Source organism: Argopecten irradians, chromosome 5, assembly GCF_041381155.1.
Source record: "Argopecten irradians isolate NY chromosome 5, Ai_NY, whole genome shotgun sequence".
NCBI classification, from domain to species: Eukaryota; Metazoa; Mollusca; class Bivalvia; order Pectinida; family Pectinidae; genus Argopecten; species Argopecten irradians.
Window position 1 is genome coordinate 36,428,318 of NC_091138.1, and position 25,580 is coordinate 36,453,897.

Sequence of the window (25,580 nt, forward strand, 5' to 3'; positions counted from 1 at the left end):
CAATCCATGTAGAACTCTATGACTAGTAGCGATTTAAAGGATTTACCTCTATTTCACCTATTGGGCCCCGCCCCTCCTGCCCCCGGGGGGTCAGAGCCAAAATTTATACAAGTTCTGTTCCCCTTCCCCCAAGGATGTTTGTGGCCAAATTTGGTTACAATCCATGTAGAACTCTATGACAAGTAGCGATTTAAAGGATTTACCTCTATTTCCCCTATTTGGCCCCGCCCCTCCTGCCCCCGGGGGGTCAGAGCCAAAATTTATACAAGTTCTGTTCCCCTTCCCCCAAGGATGTTTCTGGCCAAATTTGGTTACAATCCATGTAGAACTCTATGACAAGTAGTGATTTAAAGGATTTACCTCTATTTCCCCTCTTGGGCCCCGCCCCTCCTGGCCCCGGGGGGTCAGAGCCAAAATTTATACAAGTTCTGTACCCCTTCCCCCAAGGATGTTTGTGGCAAAATTTAGTTACAATCCATGTAGAACTCTATGACTAGTAGCGATTTAAAGGATTTACCTCTATTTCCCCTATTGGGCCCCGCCCCTCCTGCCCCCGGGGGGTCAGAGCCAAAATTTATACAAGTTCTGTTCCCCTTCCCCCAAGGATGTTTCTGGCCAAATTTGGTTACAATCCATGCAGAACTCTATGACAAGTAGCGATTTAAAGGATTTACCTCTATTTCCCCTATTTGGCCCCGCCCCTCCTGCCCCCGGGGGGTCAGAGCCAAAATTTATACAAGTTCTGTTCCCCTTCCCCCAAGGATGTTTGTGGCCAAATTTGGTTACAATCCATGTAGAACTCTATGACAAGTAGCGATTTAAAGGATTTACCTCTATTTCCCCTATTGGGCCCCGCCCCTCCTGCCCCCGGGGGGTCAGAGCCAAAATTTATACAAGTTCTGTTCCCCTTCCCCCAAGGATGTTTGTGGCCAAATTTTGTTACATTCCATTCAGAACTCTATGACAAGTAGCGATTTAAAGGATTTACCTATATTTCCCCTATTGGGCCCCGCCCCTCCTGCCCCCGGGGTGTCAGAGCCAAAATTTATACAAGTTCTGTTCCCCTTCCCCCAAGGATGTTTGTGGCAAAATTTGGTTACAATCCATGCAGAACTCTATGACTAGTAGCGATTTAAAGGAAATGTTGACGGACAGACGGACGGACGGACGACGGACGGACGACGGACGGACGACGGACGACGGACGCCGCGCCATGACATAAGCTCACCGGCCCTTCGGGCCAGGTGAGCTAAAAACGAATAAAAATACGCATTCTAACGTACGTTTTGAAATGTCATTTTAGTACTTTCATTTGAAAAACGCAGTTAGAAGTTACAGTCCTCAATCTTTTTTCGAAATTATTTTTTTTTATTTCGGGAAGAAACGAAACAAATTGCGACACATTGACAAAATTAATTGGCGTTTGTGAATTGGTGTTGCACCATTGAAGAACAGACGAGCAAAATGTGATCAGCGACGGAGAGATTGAAACAAAATATACAGCGAGGCGAAATAAAGAAAGACAGATATCAGATATTACATGGTCCCTATCATACACCCGGACTATCAGCAAATAATAAAGAAGAGTATATATAAATAAAAAAAAAATAGTTGAGTTCTTTTTTAGTTTTTACCAACAAAAGACCTTACGTTTACACTAGGTACTAGTTATAACATAGAGATAATTAAAAACACCTGTTGTGCTACACAAAACGTCAATATCGATGTGGTTTCATACGTATAACTCGGAAATTTAAAAAAAAAAATCAATTTATTTTATCAATACTATGTAATCTATTTTGAAGCGAGACTGAATTGAATTACATGTACACTCTTTTTCTTAAACCAAATATATTTTCTAAAATCCCCAATTATGAAAAGTTTACACGCAGTTCAATCGACATTTTACGGAATTAATACAATCGATTGAAGTTCGACGTAGTTATGGTTTTTTTCACCCTGTAATTGATAAAATATGTAAATGAAAACATCCGATTTAAATATGTTCCACCGCCGACAGGCCATAAATGATACTCATCATTTGAACAATAATTGGCGTTTAATCGTGTTTAAATATGTCTAATTAACACAAAAATAATATAAAATATTTTATTTTGTTTTTGGTGCATGCGCAATCAGAACTTCATTCTATATATAACATATTGCCACGGATTTTTTTTCAGGATGCAATTAATTATTTCTAATATTTTTATCTTGAAGTGAAATTAGAAGCTCAAACTTTCCAATGGCGGTAATGGTGTAAAGAAAGTAACATTGGTAACTGCAGAAAAATACCCAATCGTCTGATCCTGTTTTTCATAGTGAAAAAATACCATTTGTCAGCGTTGGAGCATTTTAAGCTATATTTGTTTGGAAAAATTATAAACTCAAGTCAGCAATGTTCATACGGACACAGGAGTAATCTCCCTTCGCTGTTTAGCTTTTAGTTGTACAGAAGTTATCTTTCTTGGAATGTTTGAACATTTTCTGAACTGTAATGAAAATATATTAAAATAGTGAAAAACAAAATATCAAACAAAGCAATTCCATCATTTACGTCCTCGATACTCCAGGGGTTCCGATCACTTATAGTGATCGTAAGTGATCGGAACCCCTGGCGTATCGAGGATGCACCTTTGAATGATATGTCAACGTATATTTTATCTTTCCTCCTCTTTTCCTCTCCTTCAAACATTCCATAAACAAGATATTTTGACAATTAATGTCACCATGTAGATTTAGTGTGTAGTTTTTTAATCCTATCCTCGGTATTCCAGTGGTTACTATCACTGTCATGTATCCACTCCTGGACTTTGTCGTAGCAAAACTGAATGCATTTCGGGAGAGAGAGAAAAAATGACCAGTCACAGGCAAACAGACTTCATTTAAAGCTTACAAAGAGCGAAACTTCAAAGCCATACAGTGTACCGTAGCTTGAGATAGTATGGCCCTAACACCAGACTTAGACATTGATGACAGCTAGATACATGTCTGGTGTATGGTGTACCGTTATTCAATCCTTTTGGTTTGTATTGGAGCGGAATTCAAAGACTAATTTTAATAAGATTGTGTGCATACAATGAGCAAACACCTGTCTCATCAACAGCTGCACACACAGATGCTCCAGGTTTGCTATATGACATAATCAAGTGATGGATGGAAGGAGCCTGTCGGTCATGTTTTTATTTCGACGGTGATTATGCACAGCTAAAAACTACTGAATAAGGAACTCTAGCCTACATATAATATGAATGATATATGAAATTAAGGTCCGTTTGATTTAACGTCCTAACCAGAGTGATTATAGAAGGACGACCCATGTTTAAGAGGCGGAAGAAGGCCGGAGTGCCCGTAGAAAAAACACCATTCAGCAATTCATGGCAAGAACCACACAAGAAATTCGAACTCGCGACCCATAAGCAAAAGATCGTGATGATTTATATGTTCCCTCTCTTCGTAGATAACCGATGTCAGTCACTTGGCGTTATATATCATTACGTTCCCCTTCCCTTACAGTGCTAACGTCGACATTGATGTGAAGTTACTTCTCTTTTGTCGGTTACATGTTATAGTTCCCTAACGTTCTACATTCATTTAGCGGTTTAGATTGATCGTCGCTATTTTATTATATTATATAATAACATGATATAATTCGAAATGTATACCATACGTAGCAATTTGTAAGTGTGAAAATGTTTCTGATTACGTCACATAAAGTATATATATATATATAATATCACAAGGATAATTAACATATACGGTTCAGTGCATGCGCAGCGACAGGATGAAACATGTCCATGATAAGTCGGCAAAAAAATCTAGACTTGCCCTTTCTTGGAATAACATTAGTAAAATTTCGTAAGATACTAAATAAATCGAGCGTACAAACTATAAAAGAAAAAATTCGTTAGACAATCTTTCATCTCCGTGGCAAGACAGAATAATACGTATACACTAACATATGACTCGGTTGTCTGTTCCGGAAACAACATCTTCACCGACGGATTCAGTTTAGTGTAATTTTGTAGCACCAGGGACCATGGCGGTTGGGACATACATCTTTAATGTCGTTCTCTTCTCCATTATTATTGCTGTTTGCTTCACAAATCCAGGTACTGTTGTTTTTATTATCATGTATTTACGGAAATTTTATTTACGGTTTGGGCTATATTGTAGCAATAATGAAAAAGAAATACAATGGGTATCAAACTTGCTGAAAACGTTTCCTATTGTCACTGGAAAGTTTCTTTATAAATATATAAGTAATTAATCGCTTATTACACAAAGAATTTTTTTTTTTTGAAGATTAATTCATAAGTTAAACGGCATTGCACTTCATCTGTTATAGCCATAGGCAATAGCGGTTATCGGAGGCAGTGTACCGTTGAAACCACGTCTACGATACACGGATACCATATTAATTAAATTAGATAATCGACAGCATTATACATGTAATTGGGTGTCATCCTCCAGAAATTCACCTAAACATCCACGGATTTGGATTTTCAGATTTTTTTTTTAATTCAAATTACTTTCCACGATGTTTATACATGTATATATTCTCGTGTCATTCCATAACATTTTAGCACATTTTATTCTCATGAAATTTCTTTTCGGTGTGCATGAATTATGTAATGTGTTATTATGTTTCGCATGAAAATTACTAGCATTTGTCAAAGTTATTTATATATTATGTACACAAACTGTCGTAACTAATTAATTTTTATGAATATGTTTATGTATTAATTGTACCATTGCTAAAAAATAAACATTAAAAAATAAACGATTATAATAATGATGATGATAAAGACGTTAATTTAATTTCTCAATTTTATGTGTATAATACTATATACTATGTGTAAAATCAGCTATGAGTTTACTTTAATGTGCGAAGTGTTTCCATCCAGTTTAACTCGACCAAGAGGCTCATATGAATGATAATTGCTTTCGCTGAAATTAACCTCTGTATAATTAGTTTCTTTGAAATAATAAAGCGTCCGTGTCAAGTTCATTTACGTAGTGTTTCACGGTGCGAGCAGTCAAAATCATTTGTTTATTTTATGTTAGAAATACAACACAACTTGCAGACGACAATGTACACAAGCATACCACAGGGACCGGTGCAGTCGTAATTTTCACCTTCGTCATGATTCTTATTTCTCAAAATAACACAGGGGCTAGTCACGAAATTGACCGATCGCCAGGTGTAATATAGCCACGCCTCGTGCTCACAAACGGACTATTCAATGTCGGAGCAAACATCGTAGCACACACAATACAAAATACAAAGTCACGTGCGGTTTGATTGACAGCTGGCGATCCGTCAATTACAGTATTTTGAATAATGCACAAATCTGCCATACGAATCGTGATTTTTTTTAGGATCAACTTGAGTTATGGAGATATAACATAAAGCATGTCATATGTGTATTATAAATAAACCGTGAAGCAGATTTATGAGAGTACACTCGGAAGTTTTTTTTTATATCTCAATAGTCAATAACAAAAAAACATATTCAAATTAATCCTCATAAACCCAATTCACTATAAAGTAAACTCTTCAAAAATGCAAATTCCTTCAAGGATACTTTTTTCAATGGAATCATGACGTCGTTGTCTCAGCCAATCAAAATAACAGACGAAACCCCATCCATAGATTTCAAGATTTTGCTCTTTGTTATGGTAACAAATTAAGGCACTGTTCATTATCAACACGTAAACTTAATTTGTATCTTTGAAAAAAACGGCACTTTTCAACCTAGCCTCGTACCTTTTTGTGAAACAAATAATATATTTTTACTGTCACGTGTAGATATGAAGTTTGATGGTGTTAGGTAATGACACATGTCTGAGCCACATTTCCGTTCACAGGCCTTGCATATCACCGGAAGTTGTCCCCATAAACACACTGATCGTACGTGTAAACTGTAAACAGCTTCTCTCAGATAAAGTGCGTTTCGGGTGGATAACATGCTTTAAGGCAGTTGGTAAAATGCATGATGTGCAGTGATATAATGTGCGTTGCGGATGGATATAACTTGTGTTTCGGTGGATAAAACGCTTGGCGGCCTTCGGTAAAATGATGTGCGGTGGTATAAGGTGCGTTGGGGATGGATACAGTGCTCTGCGGATGACAACAAAGAGGATGTGGAAGTCACTAACCATGAAGATTTTACATATTTCATTGCTTTGTAAACTACTTAATTTTGTAAATGTCCTAAGATATTACACTATTCTGTGGTTTATTTTTATGTTATAAAATCAAGTCAAAGAGACGAAACGTCGATTTTCCTACACGAATGTTACAGACATTTGTATCGTGTATGTAGGAACAGTATAATGCTAGTCTTCCTAAAACATTCTCAAAATATCATAAAAATACGTTTGTAAACCATAGTTGTTTTACAGAAGTTGTTAATTCGCTTTAAACTAGGCTTATGATCAGCGTGATGAACTAGACCTGAAAATAAAGCAATAGTCTTCATATCATATACATTGTAATATGATTTTAAGAATGGGTTCGTTTGTCTTAATTACTTCGTCTATAAAACTGTTCGTCTGTGACCTTGTGACCTTTGCTTCACACTTACCACATCCACATACATGAATCAAACATTGTATTATACACTGATACAGTAACGAGCTATTTCCTGGATTATCTTGAAGTGACTATTTGACCGGGAGAGTTTACGTACCGTCAGGATGTCATTCGGCTGTCTATACTGTCCCTAAAAACAACCATCCTTTCACTTTTCTAACAATTCTTGTTTTTGCTTCTTTTAAGGTCTTTTAGAATTATGAACTTCTGGTTCGCAAAGGTTATATATTTGCACTTCCATTGCATATCTACAAGATAGGATAGCTGTGCAAACCCTTACTCATGGTGATTCGGCTTGTGGTTGAATTCTAAATGAGAACTATTTGTACAAAAGTCAATGGTGCTTCGGGAAATGAATCATGAAATCAATGGTAGAAAATAGGTAAAAGTGTATCCTACGGTGGCTGATTTGTGCCATTTCGTCTTTTCGTCTTTTCGCCCCGAAAAGACGAGAATTAAGAAACCTTAATTTTCGTCTTTTCGCCCCGAAAAGACGAAATTTAACAACTTTAAATTTCGTCTTTTCGCCGCGAAAAGACGAAAAGACGAAAAGTCAAACACGAAAAGACGAAAGTGATACACGCTAATTAGCGACTTTGATTCTCGTCTTTTCGCCTTCAAAATTCTCGTCTTTTCGTCTTTTCGCCCCGAAAAGACGAAAATTAACAAACCTTAATTTTCGTCTTTTCGTCTTTTCGCCCCGAAAAGACGAAATTTAACAAACCTTAAATTTCGTCTTTTCGTCTTTTCGCCCCGAAAAGACGAAAATTAACAAACCTTAATTTTCGTCTTTTCGTCTTTTCGCCCCGAAAAGATGAAATTTAACAAACCTTAATTTTCGTCTTTTCGTCTTTTCGCCCCGAAAAGACGAAAATTAACAAACCTTAAATTTCGTCTTTTCGTCTTTTCGCCCCGAAAAGACGAAAATTAACAAACCTTAATTTTCGTCTTTTCGTCTTTTCGTCTTTTCGCCCCGAAAAGACGAAATTTAACAAACCTTAATTTTCGTCTTTTCGTCTTTTCGCCCCGAAAAGACGAAAATTAACAAACCTTAAATTTCGTCTTTTCGTCTTTTCGCCCCGAAAAGACGAAAATTAACAAACCTTAATTTTCGTCTTTTCGTCTTTTCGCCTTCCGGTCTGGTGTGGAAGTCATTTTGAAATCTTTTTATCTTAATATTGACTTAATTGTTCAATATAGAAGCATCAAAGTAGTTTATGATAACAATCGATTTATTAAATTGATAGTATTACAAGTATCTTCATCAATAACTAAGATTAGAAGTTTTAAAACAGAAGTCAACATGTTTGTTTACAGCAGTTACGTAGATTTCTCACACGTGGCATATGCCACGTGCCACTAACAGATTCATCATTCCGCAAATCCTTTAGCGTGATTGATACATTTTTTTTAAATTCATTAATATCTTATTTTTTTGTGTTCTAATCGCCCTTTTTAGCAATTACGCTTATCAAAACATTGCCGTGTATATGTAAGGACCATAATGAACTTAAGATGCTAAACATAGCATTTACAGGAGTTGCCTCCCCTACACAACTTGGGAAAAAAAAGTTGTCGGCGGGTATTATTTGAAAGCGTTTGAACCACGGATAAACTTGTTAACAAAATAATTTATGAAAGACAACTCGTGAAGACTTTGAGTTTAAAGGAAGGACTTGTACCAAGAAATTGCTCAAATACAGTTAATTATAACAGTCAATCAGTAGGTACAATGTACTGTGTATTATTTGAAAAGACATTTTGACTACATACATGACATGGTCTTCATCATAATTGTACATTAGAAATTACATTATAATCTCCGTCGTATATGATAGATGACAAAGTATATCTGTAATTTGTATTTTTTCGGGGCGAAAAGGCGAAAAGACGAAAAGACGAAAAGACGAAAATTAAGGTTTGTTAATTTTCGTCTTTTCGCCCCGAAAAGACGAAATTTTAGGTTTGTTAATTTTCGTCTTTTCGGGGCGAAAAGACGAAAAGACGAAATTTAAGGTTTGTTAATTTTCGTCTTTTCGGGGCGAAAAGACGAAAAGACGAAATTTAAAGTTTGTAATTTTCGTCTTTTCGGGGCGAAAAGACGAAAAGACGAAAATTAAGGTTTGTTAATTTTCGTCTTTTCGGGGCGAAAAGACGAAAAGACGAAATTTAAGGTTTGTAATTTTCGTCTTTTCGGGGCGAAAAGACGAAAAGACGAAAAGACGAGATTTTTGAAGGCGAAAAGACGAAAATTAAAGGCGCTAATTAGCGTGCTTCACTTTCGTCTTTTCGTGTTTGACTTTTCGTCTTTTCGTCTTTTCGCCGCGAAAAGACGAAATTTAAATTTGTTAATTTTCGTCTTTTCGGGGCGAAAAGACGAAAAGACGAGAATTAAGATATTTAATTTTCGTCTTTTCGGGGCGAAAAGACGAAAAGACGAAATGGCATAAATCAGCCACCGTAGTATCCTGTATGTACTTATGTATTCTAATACAAATACCCTTCGGCACAATTCATGGTAACTACAGAAAATGAAACAGATGCTCCACCGGTGACAGAGCATAAACACAATCATTTTGACAATAGTTAATGTTTTCCTTATGCTTTTGTTGTCTGCACAATCATACCGAATGCCATATTGTGCATATGCCTAGTATTATGGATTTTTTTCGGATGCAATAAATTATCTTAAACTATTTTATTCTGAAGTGAAAATAAGAAAACCGAATTTTTTCAATAATGGTAACAATATTAATTTAGGTAAGTTATCATTAGATGCACAGACAACAAAGAATTTCAATTTTGGATTTATGGTCACAGCTTTAATGAATATATACATATGGCGGCACGGTCCATCAATAGACCATAATGGCACGCCATCAAACAAATTCAATCAAAATTGCAACACAAATTAATTGATAGATTCTGGGAAACAGTAATCCACCAATTAAGATGGCCGCCGGTCCATCAATAGACCATAATGGCAAGCCATCAATCAAATAAATTGATTGATTCTGGGAAACCATCCTCAATCAATTAAACAATAAATTCAATCAATCAATCAATCAGATGTCAATAGTGATCAGTGATACTGGGAAACAGATATCAACTGATTCACGTCAATATAAACAGCATATATAATCAATATGATGTCAATCAATCAATATAAATCATTAATATGTACCGCGAAATCTGCAACACCAGAAACTGCACGGAAAATTCTGTCACTAACACAAAGTCCAATGAGTTGTGGAGTAGTCTTTTGATAAAAACAGTAGAACCATGGGCGATGTCCAGGAGCCGTGACGATCCTGTCTTCTACTACCATGGCTGAAACACAAAAAAGAAAACAACAGCAGAAACAAAAACCAACAATGGGAGGGATTTCAGGGAGGGTGAAGAAATTGAGTGTTCAAACCAATTTTTTTTCACATAAACTTAGCCTCTATCAAAGCTGTCATTGTACCAAGTTGTCTTCATTTAAAAAGGTGGAATAACTCGTCAGCAATTCTGACATAACTTTTTTAGGTATCACGCTACCAAATCAACAGGTGCCCTCCGATAACCGCACTATATGGTTTATTGCCATAAGTGCTATTACTTTTGTTACTGAAGTAAAATACTTATTCGTCAGCTCCATGTCTTAATTGATATATTCTGTATTTGCATATTACAGAGTTATGTGCCCTTGCGGGTAGGTCTTGATTGTGACGTCATATGCTTGCAAGCGCAACGTCATACTTTTCGGAGAAAACGACGTAAAATGCGCTCACAAACTCTGTAATATGCAAAGACGGAATATTCGTAGACGGTGTAGCACATTAACAATATAAATATACATTCCGAAAGTGATTTTTCATACTCGACATTTTCATACTGCTGATGGATCCTCGAGTCCCCAGTCCCCAAGCTTTCTCATCACAATTTTTAATACTATTTAGTGTTAAAAATGTATAAGAAAAAAAAGCAATGTGTGTCTAATAACCAATACATCTTCAATCAGAAGCCTTTAGATTATTTTCTTTTCTTCAGGGTTTTAGACATGTTCAAAGTTGAAGACTTCATATCTCTCCAGTTTGGATTGATTATGGTTATAGACAAGTGGTCGGAAATGACGAAACGTTTCGTCTGGTTTGTTTGGTGTAAAATAGACAGTTCAATCTAAGAGAACATTAAAATTTGCACATATATCAGACATAAACCAGTTCTAATGAAAGTGAGATTAGTTGGTTTTACTGTGATATGCCAGAAATGTTCAAACTCACTCGCTGTCCGCCATTACACATTGTGGTCGAACGCCTTGTATGCCTCGTGGAGTACTGCAACTATTTCCAGAACTACTCAAATCGCTCTTACAATAATGTATCTGTCTTATTAGGTAAATTGTCTTGCCAAAAAATCATCTCATCAACTCCTCAATGGTTATATATTTCATTTGTTTAACGTACGTGACTATGGCTCGGGTGTTGGTATAGCGTACATGTTATACCTTCTTAATGGTATTGCTATACCATTTGGAATTTCAACTGTATTAATCAAAATACTTAACAATGACAAAGAATTTGAGAATACTATATGTTATATGCTTCATACGGAATGTAGAACAAGGCATTTATGTCATATTTTGCCCCTTTAAAGGGACATGAACATTAAATAAGTTATTCTGTATGCTTAGATATGATTTTCAGATGTTTATTGAATATTTTATTATAATTATTGGTTATCTAAAACGATAGGAAAACGTGGGGAATACCTACCCCAAAAATGATAAAAATAGACCGTCATATTCTATTTTTGGAACACAAAACGAAAGCTGGTCGATAGCGAGGTTATAATGAACAACAAACTTGCTGACACGACAAGGAATATAAGTTTTCCACATTTAAAGATGATTTTCTAATTTACAATCGTTGACATATGAAGTAGAAGCCATATTTGTTAATATTCGTAATAAAACAATTAGTATTTAGCGTACTTGAGTGATAAGTCAAAAGTCAAACGAGACTTTTCATTCGACGGGGCACCGCGCAGGGAGGTTCCTGACTTATTGCACACATGTACATCACGCAAGTATGAAGTAGGAAGTTGCTTCCGCCTCTTGCATTGCAGCAATCCATTTATATTTACCTACTTTCCCAATCGTGCACGTTACTGACTCTTGTCGTAATCCGTTTTCTATCGGAATTCGTTTGGGTTCGCCTCACCCACGTTTTCGACACACCATTTTGTTTACGTTTATGTAATTTGTGCAGTGCATTGTGGGAGGTCACTAAAGTTCAACACTATTATATGCAGTCTGCGAAATTCGACCGGGCCGGTTCAAAATAAAGAAAGATGGAATTTCCATTATAACTATTTTATTTGACACATTTGCACAATAACTGATATATTTTACTTAGTAAGGTACAGTATCTGACACGTCTTAAATATGTATTTTACTCAATTCACGTGGTTTATTTAGGTTCATGTCCCTTTAAAATCTTACTCTAATAGCCTGAACCACTCAGGCACCGCGGCCCCTGGAGAAATGAACATGTCTTTATCAGGGTCAAATAAAACTTTGTGTAACTTTTGTATTTCTCTGCTTAAAGCGATGAAATAGGTATAATCTTCATGGTTAGTGACTTCTACAACCTCTTTACCTGTCATCCGCTGAGCACTGTATCCATTCGCAACGCACATTATACCACCGCACATCATTTTACCGACGACTACAAAGCATTTTATCCATCAGCTTTCACCTTACACATTTTATCAGCGTGCTGTTGTATTCACACAGGAGAAGCATCAACTTGTAGTCCAGAACATCATAAATGCGAGATTTCAACAGACAAATGTATTCCGAAAAAGTGGGTTTGTGACGGGGAACGGGACTGCAATTCCGGATCGGACGAACTGAGTTGTTAGTATAATTCATATTCTTTGTGATAGGGTACCTCATATTAATATGGCTAAATGGCGTCTCAGTAGTGACCAATAACCGCTATTTTTTCACATACATATATATATTTTTTTTATATTTTATATTTAATTTTTGCGCATTTTGATCAACCAGTTACATTCAACTTCGCATACGAGATTTGGAGATCGAAAAGAAATCATAGTTAGCTTGACTGATGTTTTTTTTTTATACTTGTGAAATCCTCTCGTAACCAAGTTATAGTTGGCTTCACAGAGATCGATAAAGCTAACTATGAAAATACGGAATATTAATGCACTATACTCTTCTTTACTTGAAACGAAGGTCAAGATGATTTATTCAGATAAACTTGATATAGAATCTACCCCACTAATGTATACTACAGGTACATGTACATTGTGCTTAGTCAGGCTTCTTACTACTTATATCCCCCACTTTAGATAATACAAAATAACAATTTTACTTTGTTTGTTTGTTTGTTTGATTTATTAACGTCCCATTAACAGCTATGGTCATGTAAGGACGGCCTCCCATGTATGCGGTGTGTTGCGTGTATGTTGTGCGAGGTGGGTGTCCTGGGAGACTGCGGTATGTTTGTGTTGTGTCTTCTTGTGTAGTGGTACTGTTGCCCTTTTTCACTGAAGCATGTCGCCGAAGACACCAAGCAACACACCTCACCCGGTCACATTATACTGACAACGTGCGAACCAGTCGTCCCACTCCATGTATGCTGAGCGCTAAGCAGGATCAGAAACTACCACTTTTATAGACTTTGGTGTGTCTCTGCCAGGGGACAGAACCCAGAGCCATTCTCACAGGGGCGAACGCTCAACTCAAGGCCAAAAGTGAGGCGGTGCCAAGGGAGGCATTAGGAAAGATAAAGTCAGTTAGGAAGAAAAGAAAGGATAAGATCCTAAATTTAGTCGCCTTTTACGATCATGCAATAGGGGCAGCAGGTACAATTCTAACGCCCTACCTGCAGGGCAGAACAATTTTACAAAGAAATGTTTGTTTTGCATTCTTTATTATAATTTTACAGAGAGTAAATAGTGTTTTGACATTTAAATTATACGTTTTTAGGTCCCAATAAAACCTGTACAGACAAACAGTTTATGTGTAAAACGAGCAGGATGTGTATCGCTGAAGCGTGGCGCTGTGATGGACAAAGTGATTGCATCGACAAATCTGACGAAGCTAACTGTGAGTACTCAAGACATCAATCGGGAACGTCCGACACTTTCCGTAAACGAGAAACTGAAAGTTCTCGACTGAGTTAAATAAACACAGAATTTTTAAACATTATCTTCGATTTGATAAGTTGCTGTATCGTATACACTGTATTTGCATATTAAACAGAGTTACGTGTATCGCTTCAGGTCGGTATTGATTATGATGTCATGAGTTTGTGTGCGTAACGTTATACTTTTCAAGAAAAACGACGTGAGTTTCGCTCACAAGATAATGACGTCACAATTGATGCCTACCCGCACGGGAGGTAAACTTGTAATGTCATATGCTAAGACGAAATACTTTTCCAACCAAGCATTAAGCAAAATAAATTCCTTGCATTTTAGTACCGACCGTAAATAACAAACAATTTTATAAATTGGACAAAAAAACTGTGCAGATGGTTCTGACAAAATTAGCTGTAAGTCCTAAATGTTTAATGCAGAATGTCTAAATACCGCTATAGAAAGGAGACATTGTCAAAGACGTAGTAAGAAAAAAATATTCATCAATAGATGGCTTAATTAACCCATTAACCCCTGAACATTTATAATGAACTGTTCAAACCTTTGAATTGGGAGAGTTGAAATGTGTCTAAAGGGCTAAATGAGTAAAATATCAAGATAATGTTTGTCAGTAAATGGTCTATGGAAGAAATCAAGGCAATGACTTGATAAGTTCGAATTATTGAAGCTAAATCGTATATTCCTCTCCAGCCATTATTGATAGTGACGTTTTGTGTTTTGCGAGCGTAACGTCATAACTTTCAAGGAAAACGAGCGAGACCAAATACGACGTGGGTTTTGCTCACAAAACAATGACTTCACAATCGATAGAGGTCTGCAAAGTCGAATACTTTTTTTCGGCATTCAACAAAATAATATGTGCATTTTAGTATCGGCAAATATCAAATAGTTTTAAATTTAAAAAAAAAATAGAAAAAGAGGTTATTCGCTTTTTATTTTCAATTTAGTAAACAAGTGGTAATTGAAATATTTAGGTCACAACAAGACCTGTACGGAAGACGAGTTTATGTGTAAGACCGACCAGAGTTGTATCTCTAAAACATGGAAATGTGATGGACAAAATGACTGTGCAGATGGTTCGGACGAAATTAGCTGTAAGTCCTAAATGTTTAATGCAGAATGTCTAAATACCGCTATAGAAAGGAGACATTGTCAAAGACGCAGTAAGAAAAAATATTCATCAATAGATGGCTTAACCCATTAACCCCTGAACATTTATAATGAACTGTTCAAACCTTTGAATTGAGAGAGTTCAAATGTGTCTAAAGGGGATAAATATCAAGATTATGCTTGTCAGTAAATGATCAATGGAAAATATCAAGGCTATCCAATTTATTATAATATCTAGAATTCTACTTTGCTTGAAGAAAGATTTTTTTTCAGTTGATATCGCCAAAATTGAATCACTGCCTCTTTAATTTCTCAGCCTTAAAAACTGCATCGCTGAAGGATTTATCTTACTTTACTACGGAAGGTCCGAGTCAAACATGGTTTATTGAAACAAAAAATCCTTTATTTATGTCCAGGTTCCTTAAATAAAACATGCCCGGATGAAGGATTTTTGTGCAAAACAAACCAAAAATGTATCCACAAAAACTGGCGATGTGACGGTGACAGAGACTGCGTTGACGGCTCGGATGAACTTAACTGTACGTACCTTTCGGTTTCTTTTATCACAAAATGGTACTCAGACATATATACGGAAGTTCATATCCAATGTTTATATTTTTCTAGGTTCAAATACAACCTGTGCTGCTGATCAGTTCATGTGTCAAACAAGCAAGAAATGTATGCCCAAGAGATGGCTATGTGATGGGGAATCGGATTGCCAAGATGGCTCAGACGAAATAAACTGTATGTATTTTCAATTTTTACCTGCCGCAGGTTTTATCACAATTTATAAAATACTATTTTCAAATTATCAATTAATATACGATCATAAAGTTTATCAATATACATGTAAGTATATGTATTGTAAGACAGGTATTTCAATTTTTACCTGCCGCAGGTTTTATCACAGGTTACAAAAATGTATGATCAAACAAAAAAAGTGTCTGTTTAGGGTTACCCGACCGACCCTTATTTTTTACCCCCGACACTAATGTTTTCCCCACTTTTCTATGAAAAAAATTTTCAAGTCGCGATTTCGATCTCATACGCCGGTTCCGGCCATTATTTTAAAGTGAAAAAACAAAAATCAACAAGAGGCCCATGGGCCATAACGGTCACCTGAGTTAGAATATATAATCAAACAAATAATGAAAATTAAATACATACAAACACTATATGCTGGGCCTTGAAGTTTGTCAGTGATTTATAAATTTGACTTTTTAGACTATGAAGAGTATTTGCTTCCAACAAACCTGTGAACTTAGAGGTTTTAATCATTTTTACCCTGTTTGGTCCTGCCCCTCTGGTCCCCCAGGGGGTCATCGAGGACGGATATGGATGTTGAAATGCTATATCTTAGGCTAATATATAATTCTAATCAAGTTTGACTAATTTCCTATGAAAATTGGGCAAATAATGTTCACAAATATGTTTTTCCTATATAAACTAAAGTAAACTTGACCCCTCCCCAGGGGGTAACGTGAGATCCCAAGGTCATATAAATCACAATTTTTATAAAACACCTTAAGACTTTTCCATCTATAATTATTTGATTCTACTATTTGCAGAATTTTAGAAGATTTTTGAAGTTTTAGCCTATTTGACCCTTTTTTAGCCCCGCCCCTCTGCCCCCAGGGAGTCAGTCAAAGAAAATTTGTTAATAGGATTCAATGGCCATCTCATACTGATAATTATGACAACATTTGACTCATTTCCTATTACAAATGACCAAATAATGCTCAAAAATGTGTTTTCCCAATATAAACTATAGTAAACTTAACCTCCTCCCCAAGGGGAAACTAGAGACCCCAGGGTCATATAAATCACAATTTTTGTAAAAGACCTTAAGCCCTTTCAATTTATGAAAAGTATTTGATTCTACCATTTCTATAATTTCAGAAGAAGATTTTTGAAGTTTAAGCCTATTTGACCCCTTTTGACCCCGTCCCTAAGGCTCCTGGGGGTCAGTCATAGAAAATTTGTCAATAGGATTAAACGGCCATCTCATACTGATAATTATGACAACATTTGACTCATTTCCTATTACAAATGACCAAATAATGATCAAAAATGTGTTTTCCTAATATAAACTATAGTAAACTTAACCTCCTCTCTAGGGGGAAACTAGAGACCCCAGGGTCACATAATTCACAATTTTTGTAAAGGACCTTAAGACCTTTCTATCTATAAAGAGTATTTGATTCTACCACATCTGTGAGTAGAGAAGAAGATTTTTGAAATTGTACTCAATTTTACCCCTTTTGGCCCCTCCTACAGCCCCCTGAGGGTGGGGACCATATAATTCACAATTTTGATTGGGCTTATGCCTTAGAAGGTTTGTGCAAAATTTCATTGAAATTGCTTCAGCAGTTTTGGAGAAGAAGTCGAAAATGTAAATTGTTTACGGACATACGACGCACGACGACGGACAAAAGGCGATTAGAATAGGTCACTTGAGACTTCGTTCGTCTCAGGTGACCTACTAACAAAAAACATGCCGACCTACCGACCCTACTTTTTTGCCAATGTAACCCTAAACAGACATGTTATTTTTTTTGCCTTAAATTAAGTTTATATTTGACCAAGATTGAAATTCCTGTACAGGTAATGTTACAACCGCGACCTGTTCTCCCAAGGAATTTATGTGTGAATCCAAACCGACACATTGTATCCTTAAAGCGTGGGCGTGTGATGGCGACCCAGACTGTCCGGATGGGTCAGACGAGAAAAACTGTAAGTAAAGTGTGGGGCATTGGATCGGATTCTAAAGTAGATAGTAAAATATTTGTATGCAAGTCCAGTAAAAAAAAAAAAAAAAAAATGTACTCATTTTACAGTCTCTGCAGACATACATATAACAAGTAACTCGGAGTTGTTAAAGGATATATTTTTTTTCAGAATTATTAAAACACAATAACTAATACACGTATACAATGTACACATGTAGTTATAAATAGTTATACTGCCAGTTACTTTAGAAATCAGTGATATCTTACACAAACAAAGCGCAAATTTGCGTGGAAACATAAAAAATGTATTTAGATAAAAGTCGTATTTAAAGTTGACAAACATATGTCGTTATTTTAGAGTATAGACTTCTGTAAAGTTACTGTTTACTACCACAGGCTCTCAGATAGTATGCTCCTCAAACGAGTTCCAGTGTAAAAACCGGATGGCCTGTGTCCTTCTGTCGTTTGTATGTAATGGAAACGCCGACTGTAAAGACGGATCGGACGAGTGGAACTGTGAGTAATGATTGGATAAAATTGTGATACACAAGCTCAGTGGATCAGTTTCGATTTTGTCTCCTTAACGGTCACCTGATATTGATAGAAATTAGTTATGTAATTTACTAGCCAACTGATTTGAACTTTTGTTCACGAAATAGGAACATACATGTACATCTAATAAGTCTACATAAAAAGCTTCACTAACCTCGGTGAATATAAGTTACTGTCGAATCAAGCTGATTTTCGAAGTCGTTCGAGATCTTTCAGTGTTAGTCTTCTCACAAATTTCCATTAAGCTCGGTTTATATTTACTAAAGTTATCGCGTTCACAGGGTCCAATAATAATTATTGGTTCATTCAAATCAAGCCGATTTTCGAACTCATCCGAGATCTTTTCAATGTTAGTCTACATATAAAGTTTCTTTAAGCTCAGTGAATATTTACTCAAGTTATCGCGTTCACAATTATCGGACGTCGTACGGCGCACGGCGGACGACGACGGACAAAAGACAAACTTTCTTAACTTTTGTATTTTTTACTGTGGATAACCTTAAATAATGGGGATTTTGCTGAAGTTTAGGAATGTTAGTGTTCATTCCACATTATCCATTGCAAGTTCGCATGTGTGGCCTTTAGAGAGTATACCTTAGCGTTTTCACAGAAGATGGTCCTCAGGTCATCTAGCAAGTTTGCATAGTTCACTCCAGTTTTTTGTACTTATCTCTGGTAACAGTCCAACACACTTAACAGCTTTTTCAGTCCAAAAACTGTAGTCATTACCATCTTGCCAGCAAATGGCTGGGTCTTTTTTTTTGGACTCGGTTCCATCAAAAATGAGACAGGCGGGTTTCACTTGCCCTCGTACATAATCAATAAGAAGGTCTAGGTTTCTATGAAATTCTTGATTCACACAACAGGTACAAAAGTTGTCACATGTTCGGAGAATCAGTTTAAATGTGACAACGAGACGTGTGTTGACGCCGCCATGAGATGTGATGGTACCAAGGACTGCTTCAACGGAAGGGACGAAACTGGCTGTCAACCTGAAGGTAAGGTGTCTACCTGAAGGTAAGGTATCTACCTGGAGGTAAGGTGTCTACCCGGAGGTAAGGTGTCTACCTGAAGGTAAGGTGTCTACCTGAAGGTAAGTGTCTACCTGAAGGTAAAATGTCTACCTAAAGGTTAGGTGTCTACCTGAAGGTAAGATGTCTACATAAAAGGTAAGTTGTATACCTGAAGGTAAGGTGTCTAACTGGAAGTAAGGTGTCTACCTGAAGGTAAGATGTCTACATAAAGGTAAGGTGTCTACCTGAAGGTAAGGTGTCTACCTGAAGGTAAGGTGTCTAACTGGAAGTAAGGTGTCTACCTAAAGGTAAGGTGTCTACCTAAAGGTAAGGTGTCTACCTGAAGGCAAGGTGTCTACCTGAAGGTAAGGTGTCTAACTGGAAGTAAGGTGTCTACCTAAAGGTAAGGTGTCTACTTGAAGGTAAGGAGTCTACCTGGAGGTAAGGGGTCTACCTGAAGGTAAGGGGTCTACCTGAAGGTAAGGTGTCTACCTGAAGGTAAGGAGTCTACCTGAAGGTAAGATGTCTACCTAAACGTAAGGTGTCTACCTGAAGGTAAGGTATTAATCTCATTACAATATACATGTAGATTCTTATTATCAATTCGTTTCATTGAGGATCTGACAACATCCTATTAGGGGTCACGTTTTGGTGACCTTGTGATTGGGCCAATTGGCCAATCATATTGCTACTTCCAGATTACTGTATGTAAAATTTTGTGAGCGAGATAGTTTGCATGAACTGTCAGAATCATTTTGTTGTGTACGTAGTCATCTCATGAACACAACATAGCAAAATTTATATGTGAAACGGAAAGAAATGTTCTTTTCTGTTGATATAGCAAGATGGAGGAAATGCATTTGAACTTCAGTGCAGGGAGTACCAGGGAGGGCAGTTACCACATTTTATCAGTTTGTGTTACTATTTCACTGTATTATCTATAGTTCTTCTAACGTGTTTTGTCTATGCTACAGTCACTGAAGTTCTCCTGGCGGACAGGAACAGTCTGAAGATGGTCACCCTTTACGGCAACTATAAAAAGGCGGTGTCTCGACGTATCTCCCACTCGGGGACACAACATGCCATGGTGGGTGTGGATTATGATTACGACGACGACTTGGTGTTCTGGACAGACAACTCACAGAGCAGTATATTTTGGTAAGGGAAACACAGAAAACATCTGGTATAAAATTGGTTTAATATATTTATTTTTGCAATGCTTACTCCGACGCAGAACAAATAACTTCCCAGATCATTATTTTAAAAAGCGGGATCACACGTAATTGTATATATACTCCATTTGTAGTATGTCCCCATCCATGATGTTCCAGGGGTTACTATCGCTGTCGTTATATCAACCCTTTGACAATGTCATAGCAAACATGAAGTCATTTCATGAGTAAAAATACCAATCACATGTCTACAGACTTCCTTACAGATTGCGAATGCCCAAATTCAAAGATATACAGTATACCGTTTTTCGAAGCTTTTTGATTTAAATCAAAGGATTAAACTACTGTCTTATCTGTTGGCACATACGGAGCCTCCAATTTAGTTATAACACAGTCTATCGGTAGATATAACGACAATGATAGTAACCCCTGGAATGAGTTTGCCCCTAAGAAGTTAAAAATATTACACCAAATGTTAAATGTAATTAGCTAAGCATATCACAAAATCTTGAACAAAAGTTTGAATGGTCTAATCTTTGCATTTTGTGATCAAATTATGTAAACCCAAAACCTTAATGTTTGTACCCAAAATGCGATATTTTTTATTGTAACAATGATGGAAATCGATCACTTGGTTAGGTCAAATCTGTTCACATGCCACTTATATTTTGGTCTCATTCCAAATTGGGCTGGTTTTGCTCTAATATAGAGATTAGGTGCCAACAAGACCGGAGAGCTTGCAGACGACACAAAATAAGATGTCAAATAGTAAATACAACCCTTAACAAATCAGCAATGTTTGAGGAGATATTAGAGAATTTCTGATATAATATCAAATCAAATCCTTCTAGTACAAATTAAAACAAGGACATAGTCATTCAGATCCTCCGCCAATGGAGATATCAAAGCTAAAGTAAGTTTGATTGTTGAGACTTATGTGTATGGAAAAAAAACAGGAAAAAGGAAGTTGAGCTAAAGAAAGATGGAGTATCATTCAAGTAGAGCGGGACTGCAATTGTTGAATCAGGTATACAGCCTTGACATTTATATTAGACTATATACACAAAGATGGGTGGAGTTTTGCAAAGTAACATTTACCATTTACCATGATATTTTCAGCAATGTTTCCATGGTACAAGAAAAAGTGCAAAAAAATGAAAACCTAAAAATAGCAAAAGGTACTACTAGACCATAAAAAGAATGTGTCTATGAAGTTTCGTGGAAATATCTCTGCTGGTTTTAGAGTTATGCTCCGGAAATGAACATGCTAAAAAAATATGATATTTTCAGCAATGTTTCTATGGTTACAGAACAAGAGCTGCTGGAGAACAGCAAAGCTCGCCTATTCAGAAGAAGTTGATGTTCAAGTATTTACTATTAAACATGGAAATATGACAAATTAACAGACTCAAAAAAAACCTAAAGGGCCCCAAATTGGTTGTATTGTCACGTTCAGCATCCATACACATTAGGAAAATAAAATCATAAACATTTATGATGACTTATTCTTAAACAATTGACAAAATAGAAACTTGCTCAAAAACTTTAACATGGAAATATGACAAATTAATAGACTCAAAAACCCCCTAAAGGGCCCCAAATTGGTTGTATTATCACGTTCAGCATCCATACACATTAGGAAAATAAAATCATAAACATTCATGATGACTTTAGCTTAAACAATAGACAAAATAGAAACTTGCTCAAAAACTTTAACATGGAAATATGACAAATTAACAGACTCATAAAACCCCTAAAGGGCCCCAAATTGGTTGTATTATCACGTTCAGCATCCATACACATTAGGAAAATAAAATCATAAACATTTATGATGACTTAAGCTTAAACAATTGACGAAACAGAAACTTGCTCAAAAACTTTAACATGAAATGGGACGCCAACGCTGACGCCGACGCCGACGCCGGGGTGACAACATTAGCTCCCCCTATTCTTCGAATAGGCAAGCTAAAAAGCACAAAAAGTGAAAACCTAAAAATAGCAAAAGGCACTACTAGACCTTAAGAACAATGTGTCTATGAAGTTTCATGGAAATATCTCTGCTGGTTTTAGAGTTGTACTTGCTCCGGAAACGATTCTTACACAAAAATCCGCCATTTTCAGCAATGTTTCCATGGTTACAGAAAAAAAATACAAAAAGCGAAAACCTTAAAATAGCAAAAGGCACTACTAGACCATAAGACTAATGTGCCTATGGAGTTCCGTGCATATATCTCAACCGGTTTTCCAGTTATGCTGCGGAAACGAACCTGGTACAAAAATATGATATTTTCAGCAATGTTTCCATGGTTACGGAAAAAGTGCAAAAAATGAAAACCTAAAAATAGCAAAAGGCACTACTAGACCATAAGAACAATGTGTCTATGAAGTTTCATGGAAATATCTCTGCTGGTTTTAGAGTTGTGCTCCGGAAACGATTCTTACACAAAAATCTGCCATTTCAGCAATGTTTCCATGGTTACAGAAAAAAGTACAAAAAGTGAAAACCTTAAAATAGCAAAAGGCACTACTAGACCATAAGACCAATGTGTCTATGAAGTTTCGTGGAAATGTCTCTTCTGGTTTTAGAGTTATGCTCCAGAAACGAACCTGGTACAAAAATATGATATTTTCAGCAATGTTTCCATGGTTACGGAAAAAAATGCAAAAAATGATAACCTAAAAATAGCAAAAGGCATTACTAGACCATAAGACCAATGTGAGTATGAAGTTTCGTGGAAATATCTAATTTTGGTTTTAGAGTTATGCTCCGGAAACCATTCGTACGGACGGACGGACGGACGGACGGAACCCATTTGTATATCCCCCGCCAACTTCGTTGGGCGGAGGATAAAAAATATCAACTTTGTCCTTGAAGTTCTCGTACAATAGGCAGTATACGCTTACACATTAATCATCGTTTAAACTGGGATAGAATTTTAACTAACTATAATTCACTAAAGTCAATGTTTTTGTTTCCTCGTTCAGTGCTAGATTTCTCAATGCCTCCTCTTCGGTTACTGACGAGAGAGTCGTGCAGGACTCAAATATAGATATACCCGACGGTATAGCGGTGGATTGGGTGAACAACCTGATTTACTGGACAGACACGGGCCGCAATGAGATATCAGTCTCAAACTATAATGCCACGATGAGAAAAGTATTGGTCAGTGAAGACCTAGATGAGCCGAGAGCGATAGTGGTCAATCCGTTTACTGGGTAAGGGTAAATAAAATATTGCTTTAAATGTATATGTAAGCGCTGACTCAGACATTTCGAGAACATATCCATAATCAATCAAATTCGGCCTTTATCAATACAGCGCGTGTCATTATTAAATAGTATATGTCTGCTCCTCCGTAACGCTTGGTCCAAATATATTTGTGTACTTTTATGTTTTTAAATTTTCTTTTAAGTTTGTATTAAATTACTTCTAATATTGTTTTACAAAGTATTACAAATATATACTGAATCACAATGTGTCGTATCTATCAAACAGGTGGATGTACTGGACCGACTGGGGAAGTCAAGCCAAGATAGACAGAGCCGGGATGGATGGTCAACAAAGGAGCACTATAGTATCAACCAACTTACAATGGCCTAATGGCATCACAATAGGTACATCCTCGATATCCATGGGGTTACTGTCGTACAGTTGATTATCACTACACTAGACATAAAAACAGCGAAATGAATCTTCTATGCTGATAAGGATTACACAGATAATCTTACATTTTTTTCTTGTTCTTGTTTCGAGGAAATACTGTTTTCTGTCGTTCCTTTTCAATAACGTTAACAAATAAAAACACGATTTCTCTATACTTGGTTACAAATAAAAGAAAAATAAGGAGTTTGTGGTCATCAATAGGCAAAAATGTGATCTTGTAATAAATGAAAACAATGCCGTTCTGCTATTTCTGTTTGCTAACTGGCAAATAAATGCATGTATCTGATGGAAGTAGCCTCAATAGGGTTTCTCTGAATTAGGTTCTAAAAGTGGGCAACGCAAACCCTTTGAATTCGTGATTTTGTTTATTGAAAATTTGGAGGAAGGAAACTGTAATTGATATACAGTTTAAGGTGTTATCTGTTTAACTTTTACAGATAGTTATGACGACCGACTCTACTGGATTGATGCAAAAACGAATACGGTTGAGTCGTCACTGACGGACGGAAGTGACAGGAGAGTTATCAGCAGTGGGGTTATAGGTCATGGCTTCGCTGTTACAACATCTGAAGTAAGTCAGAGTAATAGATGTATGTTCATTTAAATAACATCAGAAGAATACTGTCGTAACAGTAAAAATCATATTGGAGCTAAAATGATATTTAACAAATTAGGACAACTATTACAAATAAAACAGACATAGTTACAGTGGCGTAGGAAGATGAAACATAATGGGGGGGGGGGGCAAAGATCCTCAATATTTCTTAACACCCCCCTCCCTTCGCGAGCCCCCGCACCCACAAGAGATACTTTTTTTCATATATCATTACATATAATTCTTGTACATATCTATAGACAGTGGCGTCGCTAACATGAAATTAATGATAACGCAAATCAGCGTGCGAGTTTTGGGGGTCCTGAATATCCACTGGAAAACTATTACGAATTAGAATGGCTGAGATGTGTTTTACGATGTGTTTTGATGATTTTTAAAGTTACCTGCATTTAGAAGTGTCGTCATACCATTTTGCAACCAAGCTCGATCTGAACATACCGGATTCACACCAACGGCACATTGTTGTGTAACTCAAAATCATAATGAATTGATTGTCTTGCTGACATATAAACAAACTAATCTTTTAAGCAGCATTTTTTGAAATAGTATAATCCCTTGATGGACACTTTTTGTCTAGTTCGTGTGTATTGAATTTTCATTATTAAAGGTTCGAATATTACATGCTTGAACGTTTTAGGAAACGCGCCGCGAAGCGGAAAGTTTTCTAAAATGAAGTACAAAAATGTGCAGGAGGGCACTTTTTCTTTTCAAATGTGCATTTTAAGAACATTTTACTAAGCGAAAATGGAGTGGGGGAGGGCAAAAAGATATGTTTGCCCCCCACTCCATTTTCGCTTAGTAAAATGTGCATTTTAAGAACATTTTACTAAGCGAAAATGGAGTGGGGGAGGGCAAAAAGATTTGTTTGCCTCCCCCCCACCCCCGGCTCAGGTCACGAGGTATTAACAGAAGAGCATTATCAGAATTAAGATGTCAATAAGTTCAGCGGGCAA

The 25,580-nt window shown here is 36.6% G+C and overlaps 1 protein-coding gene across 5 annotated transcripts in view; it reads left to right on the top strand.

Annotated features, from left to right (window-relative positions):
* The first annotated feature begins 3,886 nt into the window (after positions 1 to 3,886).
* The window catches only part of LOC138323685 (very low-density lipoprotein receptor-like), a 34,222-nt gene continuing 12,528 nt past the window's right edge, over positions 3,887 to 25,580 (top strand). For 2 of the 5 annotated variants that reach the window (XR_011208584.1, XM_069268470.1), the window contains exons 1-13: positions 3,896 to 4,112; positions 12,378 to 12,500; positions 13,599 to 13,718; positions 14,746 to 14,865; positions 15,298 to 15,420; positions 15,506 to 15,625; positions 17,486 to 17,614; positions 18,007 to 18,126; positions 19,029 to 19,160; positions 20,150 to 20,333; positions 23,333 to 23,563; positions 23,844 to 23,962; positions 24,449 to 24,582. Coding sequence is in view for 4 of the 5 variants with exons in the window: in XM_069268470.1 (XP_069124571.1) it covers positions 4,040 to 4,112; positions 12,378 to 12,500; positions 13,599 to 13,718; positions 14,746 to 14,865; positions 15,298 to 15,420; positions 15,506 to 15,625; positions 17,486 to 17,614; positions 18,007 to 18,126; positions 19,029 to 19,160; positions 20,150 to 20,333; positions 23,333 to 23,563; positions 23,844 to 23,962; positions 24,449 to 24,582 (1,728 nt within the window). In the remaining variant the exon portion in view is untranslated. Of the gene's footprint in view, positions 4,113 to 5,964; positions 5,984 to 12,377; positions 12,501 to 13,598; positions 13,719 to 14,745; positions 14,866 to 15,297; positions 15,421 to 15,505; positions 15,626 to 17,485; positions 17,615 to 18,006; positions 18,127 to 19,028; positions 19,161 to 20,149; positions 20,334 to 23,332; positions 23,564 to 23,843; positions 23,963 to 24,448; positions 24,583 to 25,580 lie in introns of those variants that run through there. The other 3 variants (XM_069268467.1, XM_069268469.1, XM_069268471.1) reach the window with 3 other exon arrangements.